Raw genomic sequence first — 12,851 nt, 5'->3', positions numbered from 1 at the left:
TCCCTTGGTGGGTGAATCCAAGACAAAAGGGCACGGTCTTAGAATGAGAAGGTAACCCATTTAGAACTGAGGTGAGGAGATATTTCTTTAGCCAGAGGGTTGTGGATTTGTGAAATTCGTTGCCACATACAGCTGTGGAGGGCCAATCATTGGGGGAGTTTAAAGGGGAGATTGACAGGAATCTAATTAGTCAAGGTATCAAGGGATATGGGGGAAAGCCAGGAAATTGGAACAAGGTGTGAGAACAGTTTAGCTCAAGGTGGATTTGTGGAGCAGATTTGATGGGCTAAATGGCATAATTATGTTCCTTTATCTTATGATCTTATGATCTTGTCAACTATAATGAGCTTTACTGTTTGATGGTGAAGGATAAGTGCTTTCATAGAGCTTAATTTTCACTCCAGGAAAGATACAAATCTTAATTTTGAAAGACAACTTTATTTTTTTTGTAATATTTCATTTGTTATTTTAAGTATATATTTAACAGTCAAACATTTAACATGAAAGACCCCAACAATGAAGACGCTGTTTACATCCGGTACCGCACGGATGGCAGTCTCTTCAATCTGAGGCACCTGCAAGCTCACACCAAGACACAAGAGAAACTTGTCCGTGAACTATTCTTTGCAGACGATGCCGCTTTAGTTGCCCATTCAGAGCCAGCTCTTCAGCGCTTGACGTCCTGCTTTGCGGAAACTGCCAAAATATTTGGCCTGGAAGTCAGCCTGAAGAAAACTGAGGTCCTCCATCAGCCAGCTCCCCACCATGACTACCAGCCCCCCCACATCTCCATCGGGCACACAAAACTCAAAACGGTCAACCAGTTTACCTATCTCGGCTGCACCATTTCATCAGATGCAAGGATCGACAATGAGATAGACAACAGACTCGCCAAGGCAAATAGCGCCTTTGGAAGACTACACAAAAGAGTCTGGAAAAACAACCAACTAAAAAACCTCACAAAGATAAGCGTATACAGAGCCGTTGTCATACCCACACTCCTGTTCGGCTCCAAATCATGGGTCCTCTACCGGCACCACCTATGGCTCCTAGAACGCTTCCACCAGCGTTGTCTCCACTCCATCCTCAACATCCATTGGAGCGCTTTCATCCCTAACGTCGAAGTACTCGAGATGGCAGAGGTCAACAGCATCGAGTCCACGTTGCTGAAGATCCAGCTGCACTGGATGGGTCACGTCTCCAGAATGGAGGACCATCGCCTTCCCAAGATCGTGTTATATGGCGAGCTCTCCCCTGGCCACCGTGACAGAGGTGCACCAAAGAAAAGGTACAAGGACTGCCTAAAGAAATCTCTTGGTGCCTGCCACATTGACCACCGCCAGTGGGCTGATAACGCCTCAAACCGTGCATCTTGGCGCCTCACAGTTTGGCGGGCAGCAACCTCCTTTGAAGAAGACCGCAGAGCCCACCTCACTGACAAAAGGCAAAGGAGGAAAAACCCAACACCCAACCCCAACCAACCAATTTTCCCCTGCAACCGCTGCAACCGTGTCTGCCTGTCCCGCATCGGACTTGTCAGCCACAAACGAGCCTGCAGCTGACGTGGACTTTTTACCACCTCCATAAATCTTCGTCCGCGAAGCCAAGCCAAAGAAGAACAGTCAATAACCATACAAAATGTCAAGAAAATCCAACCCCCTCTCTGTGCAAGTCTAATTAAACAAAGAAAATAACAAAGAAAAAGAAAAATCCCATTTTCAGTGTGTACAGTAAAGCACATAGTGACATGATATTACCACAGTGTTACAGTCTTTACAGGGGTCTGCTGAATATTCAGAAGTGACCACAACCCTATGATGGCATCAATGAAGTGCCTCTATGTTCTAGATAAGGCTGCCAGATTTTTCTGAACACCATCTATTAATGAGGAGAGGGGAATCAAATTTTCATGTCACCACTATACATTTCCTGGCCACACATAAGGCAATTACTGTAAATTTAATTTGGAAATTAGTTAGGAATCTACCAACATCCCAGTAGACAAAGCTTTGGGTCCATTGGGAAGGTTATTCCTGTGATCTTAGTTAGGGCGTCAAAAAGGCCATACCAGAAGGGTTTCACTTTCGTGCAGAGCCAGGTAGAGTGCAAGATCTCTGACAACTCAGGTTTATATTAATGTAATTTCTGTGGGGGGGGGGGGAAGTACAGATGTTGGTGAAAATTATAGTGGTCCAATCTATACCTGGCATTGATAGTAGCCAACAAACATCCTTGACATAGATTTGACCAGGGTTGTTCCTCAATTGTTATGTCTAAATCTGACTCCCATCTCACTCAAGATTTGTGCAAACTTAGCTTTGGGCCCTAATTCATCAGTAAAAAGTACATTCGAGAAATAAATTTATATACAATTCCTTCATGAAGCAGTTTCTCCACTTCAGTGATTCCAGTTGTTACAAGCCCAGAGGACCCCAAAAACCAGCAGCATAGATATTCACCAAGACAAATGGTTAAACAAAAGTTGCTTTTAATTATCTTTCAACATGAAAATAGGATCAAACTTCAATTTATTACTATTAACCCCCTTCTAATTTTAAGTGCACGTGTACATAATGTGTGTGTAAGTTCATAAACGTTCTTTGATTCACAGTCCAATCTCATTTCTCACTCAAGTTCACTGGTTGCAGACAATTCTTCTTCTGTGCACTGAATTTAACATTTAAGAATTTCACCAAGCTTTGGTGCTTGAAAGGTAAATGGTTACCACTCAGGAAGGTTCTTGTCAGTTTTCAGAGAGAGATTTGTTGTTCGCTGGACACAAAATTATTTCTTCTAATTAGCCACGTCAGTGTCTTGCCAAAGAAACACCCTATCAGGGTTTTCCAGATGATAAATTATTTCTTTCAGGTCACTACAGAGTTTCTTTTTGACCAGGCTGAACTAAGAACTCACAACCCGTCTTCAAAATGGCATTTTTCCACAAGCTTTCCAGCTTCTCATGTTTCAGTCCCAGATGCTGCTGCTGAACTGTAGAACTGAATTCTCTCTCTCTCTCTCTCTCTCTCACACACACACACACACACACACACACACACACACACACACACACACACACACACACACACACACACACACACACACACACACACACACACACACACACACAGAGAAACAAACCACATGACTCTCTTAGAACAGCAAACTGCCCTCAGACTGTGGCCCCGGACCTAATCTTTTGAGTTCGTTCATCTGTTGCTTTCCAAAACAACAATGCATTACTCCACAGCATGTCCAATTAACACCTCCTTATAGGCATTCTTCAAAGTTTGTGCAAAGGCACCTGGAGCCTGGACTGTCTGGCTTGAGCAGAGCTCTGCCATTTTAAATGACATCTGTTTTGAAGTGTTTGTATGTGACCTACTCCAAAAACCTGCCACAATTTATCTCCTTTAAAACATATATATAAAAACTCACAATATAAAATATAACATACTCCGTCACATCAGCAGAAGTGCAATTTAGCATTCAAAAGCTATTTTAAAAATGCAACAGCAGAGGAGAAGGTAAGTTATATACTTCTCTGGACAGGGGAGTGAGGCCTTGACTTATTTAATAGCTGGGACCTTACAGAGGTGGAGAAAAATTATCCAGAGCAAATATTTGTAAAATTTGCTTCTCACCTTGATCCCAGGTCTAATCATAGAATTAAACACTATGAATTTCAAAGCTTAATGCAAGAGATTGATGAAACTGTTGATAATTTTCTCACTAGACTAAAAATTGTTGCTGCAAAATGCAGATTTAAGGATATTGAGGAAAGATTAGTTGATCAACTAATAGGGGGCAGTGCCCATCCCGAAGAGCAAAACTCTCTTATTGGGAAGGATAGGTTGAAGCTGGCCAAAGCTATAGACACAGCCAGAGTCTTCAAAACCACAAGGATGCCAATGAAATCCCTGTCTATGCAGACCCACCTGCAGCAAAGAGAGCACTTTCAGAAAATTGCAAACCCCCAAGATTTGCAGGAAGTATTGCAGACAACACCCCTTCGATGACCAAAGCAAATGCACTGCATACTGTTCTGAATGTAGAGTCTGTGGTAAAGCAAACTACTGGGCGAAGATGTACAAGCCTGGTATGAAGAAAACAGTAATACCAGTGAAGAAAAAGACAAAAGAAGATCCACCACATAAAAGGAAACAACAATGAGGACTCCGACACCCAGATACTGGACATAGAATCCATACTCCTTCACGAGATGTTGGGTGAGGTGAAAGAAAGAAGTGAGTTGCACACAAGGATCCAAATACAGAGGACAATCCAGAACAAGCCTATGATATTTAACCTAAAGATGATGCTGGATACTAGATCACAAAGCAATGTCCTTCCTCTCAGACTCTACTGCCTTATGTTCCCAGAGAACAGAATAAAAGGGTATCCAAAAGACAGTGCATTGGAAACAGTAGATGGCTTTAATACCAGAAAAGCCTGCAACACCAATATCAAGTGAGGTATCAAGTGAAGAGACCACAACCACTAATACTGAAACATCAACACAGCAGTTGTCAGGTGAAGCACAACAAGCTACATCACCTACACATGGACCAGCAACATAGAGCCCAACGATTGCAACCAAATCCATGAGATGGTGAAGCAACATTCGATATTGATAAGAACTATTTAAAAATAGTTGTGTAAATAAGCTATTGTACAAGTTCAGTTACTTAATTTGGACTGGAAAGAAAATAATAAAGAACACTAAATTTTTCTTTATCTTGAGAAGGAGGGATGTTATATAGTCAGGATAATGTGAATTATTTTGTAAAAGCATAAGAATACACCTTTCTCACTGTAGTGCAACACTGTGTGGTGTACGTATATGTATATATGTGTATGTACGAACAGCTTCCTTAGTAGGTGAAAGGCATCAATAAGTAAAGTCTTTTCTGTTAATGAAATCTTGCATCTCTTAAGTCATTTAAGTAACCTCCCAAGTAACTCAATAGACATAACATTAAGGATAGGTTAAAAGATAAGACTATAGTTTAAGAGGAAGAAATAAAATTAGTGTTTTCATTGTGTGATGACATTGTTTAACGGTTTTATTGTATTGTATATGTTGAACGTTTAATGGGTTTGGAGGGGGGATGGAAGGTAGGGGGAAAAAAGGGGAGAAAATGCCACTGTGTATATTTAAGAGGGAAATGTTTGTATGCATTTTGATTGATATGGTTCATTGTCTATTGCTGCTCATTAATACGGTTCATAAGTGTGTGTGTGTGTGTGTGTGTGTGTGTGTGTGTGTGTGTGTGTGTGTGTGTGTGTGTGTGTGTGTGTGTGTGTGTGTGTGTGTGCGTGTGTGTGTGTGTGTGTGTGTGTGTGCTTGCGTGTCTTTGAGGGTGAGGATTTAGGAAGGGAGGGTATAGGAGAGAAAGGGAGAAGTTGTAACCATCATGTAATGATTGAAACTTTCTTAAATTTAAATTCTCATTGTGTATTAATTACATAAAATACTAAAAAAAGAATGAATCTCATTGGTCAGTTGTGATCATGTGTTAGGGAATATAGATAATTGCTGCCACGATTCCTTCAGAGCTGGGTATCTAAGGAAGGTTTTATATATTATGTACTTGTGATAGCACAGATCTATCACCAATGTATATAGTGTATATAGTTACAGTATCTAGACTGTGATTACAGGAATTGGCTGAGAACTAAGCCACGCCTACTGTCTTGGCCTTAAAGGGTTGTGTCTCTAGCCAGGTTGGATCATTCCGGACTGGTCGGCCACCTGTGAAGAGCTCCTGTCTTTTGCTAATAATAGCCTTGGTTTGGATCAACAAGTCTTTGGTTCTTTCGATGAGCTCTACAGTACTGTATACATGCATGCACATTAATATACAATCAAGATGTTAGCATGCTGTACTATTAGTTTATAGCTGATCATTGTGTAATTATGACAACATTTGTTGTTACTTGTTTTGTATGAGCCATGTAATCCAAGACAGCAACGGAGCTTCATTTATCTGTGTTGCATTTTGCAGTTAAAGAGACAGAGATCTGTACAATGTCTAGCACAAGGATTTGACGTACGTTACACGTCTCAAACCAGCAACAACAGAAGGACACAATTCAAAAAGGTTGAATTTTAGCTATATTTATTAATGACTATTAACAATATAATGTCTTAACACAATTAGCCCTGCTCTAAGTATCTACAGCAAATATACAGATATTATTTATTTATAAACAGTATGTATGTGGAAAAACCCAGACCATTACAGTTTGTGCCCAATATTCAAAAAGGAAAAATCTCTCCAAAACCCTAAAATGAGAAGAAGACAAAATGACCTGATCCAGTGTGTAAAAGTAGATGACACAATTTTCTTGTTTATTTTCATTGTGTGATGACATTGTTTAATGGGTTTATTGTATTGTATATGTTGAACGTTTAATGGGTTTGGAGGGGGAGGGAATATAGGGGGGGGGGGAAAGGGGAGAAAATGTCACTGAAAAATAAAAAAAAAATTAAAAACCCCAGGTCAGTTAGTTAAGTAAGTCAGTCCAAAAAAAAAGCAGAACACAGAATTCAATCTCTAAGTTCAAAGTCCAAATTCAGTTCTTTAACTGATAACAAAGGATGTCGTATTGAACATTGGAGAGAGAAATGACTGATGTTGCATTGCAGTAAACTTACGAATTCTCACTGATGAGGCATGTGCATTTCCAACAGTTCTCCAGCTGCCCTCTGCCGTTCCAACTGCTGTTCCAACTGCTGCTCTCTGCTTCACAGCTGGATTCTCCCTTTGTTCTGGAAAGTTCCAAGCAATTAGTGAGTCAGCTCTCAGCTGTGCCACAAGTTTCAGAGTTCTTAGCAGAAATCCATCCTTTATAATGACAGTCCAAAGTCCAAAAGATCAGTCCATGGTCCATAACAAGTAAAAAAGCGAACTTTACTCCAACCTCTTGCCTTGTTTCTGGAGTTACTCTGTCTAATGCAAGCTATCTGTATAGCACTGAGGACAGAATACATGAACCATGAGTTCTTGGAAGGGAGGGGATAGGGAGTGAGGGACTGGATTGCTGCTGAGTTGGGGCACATTGATAAATCCAGTCCAATGGCCTTAAAGGTGAAAACCTCTGTGCACTGTGAATCCTTTTCCATGACCTCAGAGAGAGTGGTGAGATGTAAGATTGCTTCAGCTGTCATTGTAACCCATGCCTACAGAGGGAGGAGGCTGTGAGCAAGTTCTAAGGGTACAAAGTGACGATCATTTGGAGTATTAAATCATGAACTTTATTTTCAACGAGGAACAAATATGCATAAGCAAATGCTCATACCCGCATGCAAACTGATTTCACTGGCACACAAGTAACCTGAACTACAAATAACTATAACTGCAGAGGGTTAAAACAAACAATCCTGGCCACCCCTCCCCTGACAAACAAGTATGGCACTCAATTTACAGAAACTATTTACAAATTAGATCAGAAGGACCACGATAGATCCCTTTAAGGTTTGTTCTCCAGCACTGTTCATGACTCCCAGACTGGAACAGCTTGGGGTTACCTCAGCAAGAGGACAGAGGTGCACACGGTAGGGCTTTATACCTGACCCCTGGGGATTGACCCAGGTACTGACTCATGACTCCAGGTAACTAGCCATAGGATGGTATCAGCTGCTGTTTGGTCTGATATCCAATGACATGGGGAGGATGGGTGGAGTGACTTTTGATCTCTGTTACTCTCCAACAAGCAAGGTGACCCTCTGTGTAACAGGGTGTGAGATGACTTCAGTAATCAATAAGGCAAGTCTGTTCAACCGTTACATCGACCCCAGCGATACAAGGTCAGCACCCAGCTGTGGTTGGGAAGGGGAGGGAAGGGGGGGGGGGCCCAAGGGAATAGGTCCTGAACAGACTGGAGCCCAAACGCTTACATTTTAGTCTCTCTCAATATTTGAGGCGGTTTTGCTGCTTCATTTCCACCAGTCCTATTGGGACTGAGAGGGACAACAGCCTCAGCATCAAAGGTCAGTTCTTCTGACTTTCTTCCTTCCTCCCTGGGTTTTGTGAGGAGCTTTATCCGCTGGGGAGAGAAGGGGAGAGGGTTAGGGCCTGCACATATCACAACAAGAGAACCCCATGTTCCCCAAACCCGAACCCAGCCCACAGTCCCCCCACCAATCTAATTGTCTCTACACCTTTGTGAGGCAAAGCCTGACCCTGGGCACAGCTTTGTCAGTGAATGCAAGTGACTCCCCAAGGAAAAAAGGAACCAGATCAGCCCTGAGACTTCACAGGGTGGAACTCCGGCAGTGAGCTCCTGCAGATGCACACATAATGTCCCAGTCTCTTTCTCCCCAGCGGATCACCATCCCCAGTGGATTGTGGATTCTTCCAGCGGATCATCATCTTACAAGCAGATCCAACTGTGGATCCATTTCTGCTCACACCGTGCTGTCCACCTGCTGATCTCCCCAGTTAAATGGCAGCCCAGTTGGAACTCCCCCAATTGGTTGACACATTCAGCGGTCAGTGGCCCCCTGATTTCTGTAAATTATGCCACCTTCCTCACGAGCATGACTGACAGGGACAGGACCAGGAACGATCTGGGACTGGGGGTTGGGGAGAGTGCATGTATGGACATGGGCAGTTGAAAGGTCCCTTCATGCCGCAGGCACAGATGGATGGGCCAACTGCCCTCTTGTGGAGCCTGACTCCGTGAGGACACTCTGACCATCATGTGGAGGGCTATGGGCTGTGAGGGAGGGAATTATTACATTTGATGGTGGAGATTGACAGAGGTCACTACATTCTGGGCTGAAGGGGCTGGACTGCTTCACATTATGAAGCGCTAATGTGGATCTTCCCACAGCATCGTTCCCTTGATGACTGACGTTGGGGGAGGGAGGTGGTGGTTGCACGGAGCAGCATACCAACTCGAAAAGGTGAGGTCAAGGCATGCTGTTACGGAGGGGGTTGATTGGGAGCCCCTCCAAAAGGAGGAGAAAGTCGGCCAAGCTGAGATCCCCACTCATGACCTACCTTGATTATTGGGCCGTCTGATTGAATGATCTTCACCACCACACCCAACGGGATGCAGATCATGGAGGAGGCAGCAAGCAGCCAGCCCACAGCTTCTGCCCAATCCGGGTACTTGTAGGTCTTGTTGTAGGTCAGGGGAGTGTACTTGGCCAGGGAGAAGATGAAGCAACCCTGCAGGAGCAAGGGGACAATGTCTTGTCACTGGAGAGAGCAGTTCCACCCCTGCAATGGCAGCTCTGGCTACACCCTGACCAAGGTAGGGACACAATACTGCTCCACGTGGAGCCCTATGGGGTCTTGGCTCCACCACAGAAGAATGTGGTCGAGTTGGAGAGCGCGCAGAGAAGATTGGCCAGGAAGATGCAATGGAGAGATGTGCAATTAATGCCATCAAGTAGGATTAGTACCTAATGCACCATCAATAACTCGAAAGTCTGAGGTTGAGTAACCAATAGGCTTTGATTCACTAAAGAATAAAGGCACATCCATACTGCTCGACTGACCTGTACTGAGAAGGGGGCAGTGGTGCAGTTACCTTTATCCAGGAATCTGTGGGAGGGGCCACATGTACTGTCGGCCAATGGGATGTGCCCGACCAGACAATTACACACCAACTATGGTTGAGCACATTCACCCCTTGTTTTTCAAAAAGAGTCCAGCAGGGTGGAGTGGTGTCTGTAAAGTCACAAATTAAGTCTCTCAGGTGGTCTGGTCATTTGCTGAGACCATCGGAGTAATGATTGTGTCTATGGTGTAGTGACGAGGTCCTGGACGATCTCGGGCACCTGTATATACTCATCGGGGTTGTGCTAGTGGGTAAGCAATGATGAGCCTGGCATGTCCTCTATTGGGGAAGAGGGTGTGTGTCATGATACAGGTGCATTGTGTGAGTCAGGGATGAGGAGGGTGTGGGATGATCAGTGGGAGTCCCTAGGGCCCCTGGAGGAGCCAGATCCCAAATGGAGACAGTGTCCTTGTGTCTGTCAGGATATGCCACGTAGGCATATTGTGGGTTGGCATGGAGGAGATGGACCCTTTTCACCAGGGGTTTGGACTTATGGCTCCTCGCACGCTTCCAGAGTAGGATCGGCCCTGGGGAATGTAAGCCATGCCAGCTGTGTGGTCCCTGTCGCAGATTTCCTAGGAAAGGAAAACATATATTCATGCGATGTGGCGGGACATAGGAGAGATATGATGGTGGAGTGCCTCCAGAAGGAACTCTTCCCAGAGTGAGACTAGAATGCCCTTCAATTATAAGGCCAGGAGGGCGGCCTTCTAGATCCTTTCCACTTGCACGTTCCACCAGGGGTTGTAGCTAGTGGTCCTGCTTGTGGCAATGCCAACAGGTTCTGGTTCAGCTCATCGCTCAAAAAAGAACCCCCCTCCCCCCCCCAAGTCACTGTGGATATAACTAGCCGGTACAAGATATCGTAATTGTAGAACAATTTAATTCTCCACCTCATTATCTTGACATTTTAAATTTTGGCTGCTGGTTGTTAAAGATGAATGCATCTGCACGTTCGTCAGTTAACAGGGTAAATCAGCCAGGTTATGGCCCCAGTGCTTGCACTGCCTCGACAATGTCTTGGGCCTCTTTCTTGACTGTGGAATGTCGAACTTCAAGGCCCTGTAGGGTATGGGAAAAGAAAGCAACTTGTATGCCAGCCTGATTAAGGGTGGCAGCCAAGACGAACTCTGACACATCGCTTTCCACCTGAAACGGGGTGGCTTCATCCACAGCATGCATTGTGGTCTTGGCAATATCGGCCTTGATGCGGTTGAAGGCTGCACAAACCTCTCTGTCAGAGGGAAGGAAGTGGATTTGATGAGGGGGTGGGCCTTGTCTATATAATTAGGGACTTATTGGGCATAATAAGAGAAGAATCTTTACAGGGCCTTAAGGCTGTGGTGAAGTGGAAGTTCCAAGAGCGGCCGCATGTGGTCAGGATCAGGGCCAATGACTCCATTTTCAATGACATAGCCAAGGATGGCAAGGTGGGTTGTGCTAAATATGCACTTGGCCTTATTATACGTGAGGTTGAGGAGTTTGGCAGTTTGGAGGAATTTCTGGAGGTTGGCATCATGGTCCTGCAGGTTATGGCCACAGATGGTGACATTGTCAAGGTACAGGAAGACTGAGATGCCATTCGTAACACCAAAGGAAACTGCAGGAAATGGTAGAGGCGGCCCTATGCCTCAAACCCAGTGTATTGGCGGTCCTCTGGATGGATAGAGAGGTGGTCAATGGTAGAAAAGATCTGATACTGTGCAATTTGGTTCCTCAGTTGGCTATGCGGAAGAGGGGGATACGCATCTAATTGTGTGTATCTGTTGATAGTCTGACTGTAGTCAATGACCATCCTGTTCTTCTCCCTTCTCCCCATTCCTCACCACCACTACTTGTGCTCTCCAAAGGCTGGTGCTGGTTTTGAAGATTCCTTCCTTAAGTAAATGCTGTACCTCTGCCCGAATGAAGACCGTGTCCCCAGTACTGTACCATCTACTTTTAGTGGCGACGGGTTTGCAGTTGGGGGTGAAGTTGGCGAACAACGAGGAAGGAATGATTTTAAGCGTGGAGAACCCGCAGTTTGTGCGAAGTGTGCAATAGGGTTTTAGCCTGAAGTGTGGCTGGAGCACAGAGGTCAGCTTGAAAACTGCCGGTGAGAGAAAAGGAGGTGTGGATGTGTGACATTGAAAATCAAGTCCTAACAGCACAGCAGCGCAGAGCTGCGACATCACCAAAAGCTTAAAAGTTTTTATAGTCTGTACCCTGCACGGTTAGAGTCACCACACAGTAACCCCAGACATCTGCCGTGTACAATTTTGAAGCCAAAGGGACCTTCTGGTTCACTGGCATTACTGTGAGGGAGAAACGCTGCACTGTGTTGGTGAGGATGAAGCGCTCTGTGCTCCCACTATTGAATAGGCAACTCATCATATGGCTGTTTTCTTGAATGTCCATCATCGTCCTGGTGAGCTGATGAGGGCTATCCTGGTCGAGTGTGATGGAGGCCAGTGTTGGGTTGCTGCTTGTTGCTGTTGTGGAAGACAGCAGTGTCCAAGATGGCGGTCCCCATGGCCCCAGGAGGCGCTCCTGTATCCTGAAAATGATGCCCAAGATGGTGGCTCCCACAGTTCACGCATGGTGCTGCTGGCTCCCGGTAATGGTGGCATCCAAGATGGCAACCAACACAATCCACATGAGACGCTGCTAGGATGGGGCTTAGACTTACACACTTTGGCTTAGTGTCTCTTCTTCCCACAGCTGGGGCAGGTCATATCTTTCTCTGGGCAGCGTTTCCTCTGATGCTTGCCCAGGCCACAGATGTAGCACTTTGGATGCTCCTTGAATATCGTGGCTGTGGTCGGTTAGCTGACAGAACTGGGTGAAAGGCATTGCTGCCGTGGGTTGATTTGTTATCGATCTCTGACCGCACGATGGCTGAAATACCTGCAGGAATGCTTCAAAACAGCATAGACAGATAATTGAAGGTCAACTTCCAGCTTTCCTGGCTTCAGGATCTGCTCCATTGCAAAAATTTATAGTGAATGAAATTAATGCACCATCAATAACTTGAAAGAATGAGGTTGAGTAACCAATAGGCTTTTATTCAATAAAGAACAAAGGCACATCCATACTGCTCCACTGTCCTGCACTGTCAAATGGGCTGTGGAACAGTCACCTTTATACAGGAACCTGTGGGAGGGGCCACAGGTACAGTCAGCCAATGAGTGTGCCCGACTAAACAATTACGAGCAAACATGGTTTACCACAGTGGGCATGAAGCTGGGTAAAGGACCGAAGGCCTCCATAGCCAAGACTGGAGGGCTTAGTCAGTGAAC

General features: G+C 44.9%; 1 protein-coding gene across 1 annotated transcript in view; it reads left to right on the top strand.

Annotated features, from left to right (window-relative positions):
* The window catches only part of LOC138763284 (interactor of HORMAD1 protein 1), a 259,345-nt gene that overhangs the window by 181,478 nt on the left and 65,016 nt on the right, over positions 1–12,851 (top strand). Inside the window, exon 8 of the mRNA XM_069937163.1 lies at positions 6,006–6,101. Within this exon, the coding sequence (XP_069793264.1) occupies positions 6,006–6,101 (96 nt within the window). The remainder of the gene's footprint in view (positions 1–6,005; positions 6,102–12,851) is intronic.

Source organism: Narcine bancroftii, chromosome 5 (genome assembly GCF_036971445.1).
Source record: "Narcine bancroftii isolate sNarBan1 chromosome 5, sNarBan1.hap1, whole genome shotgun sequence".
In the NCBI taxonomy this organism is placed as follows: Eukaryota; Metazoa; Chordata; class Chondrichthyes; order Torpediniformes; family Narcinidae; genus Narcine; species Narcine bancroftii.
Note: the sequence above shows the minus strand (reverse complement) of the source record. Positions and strands in the feature narration are given on the sequence as shown.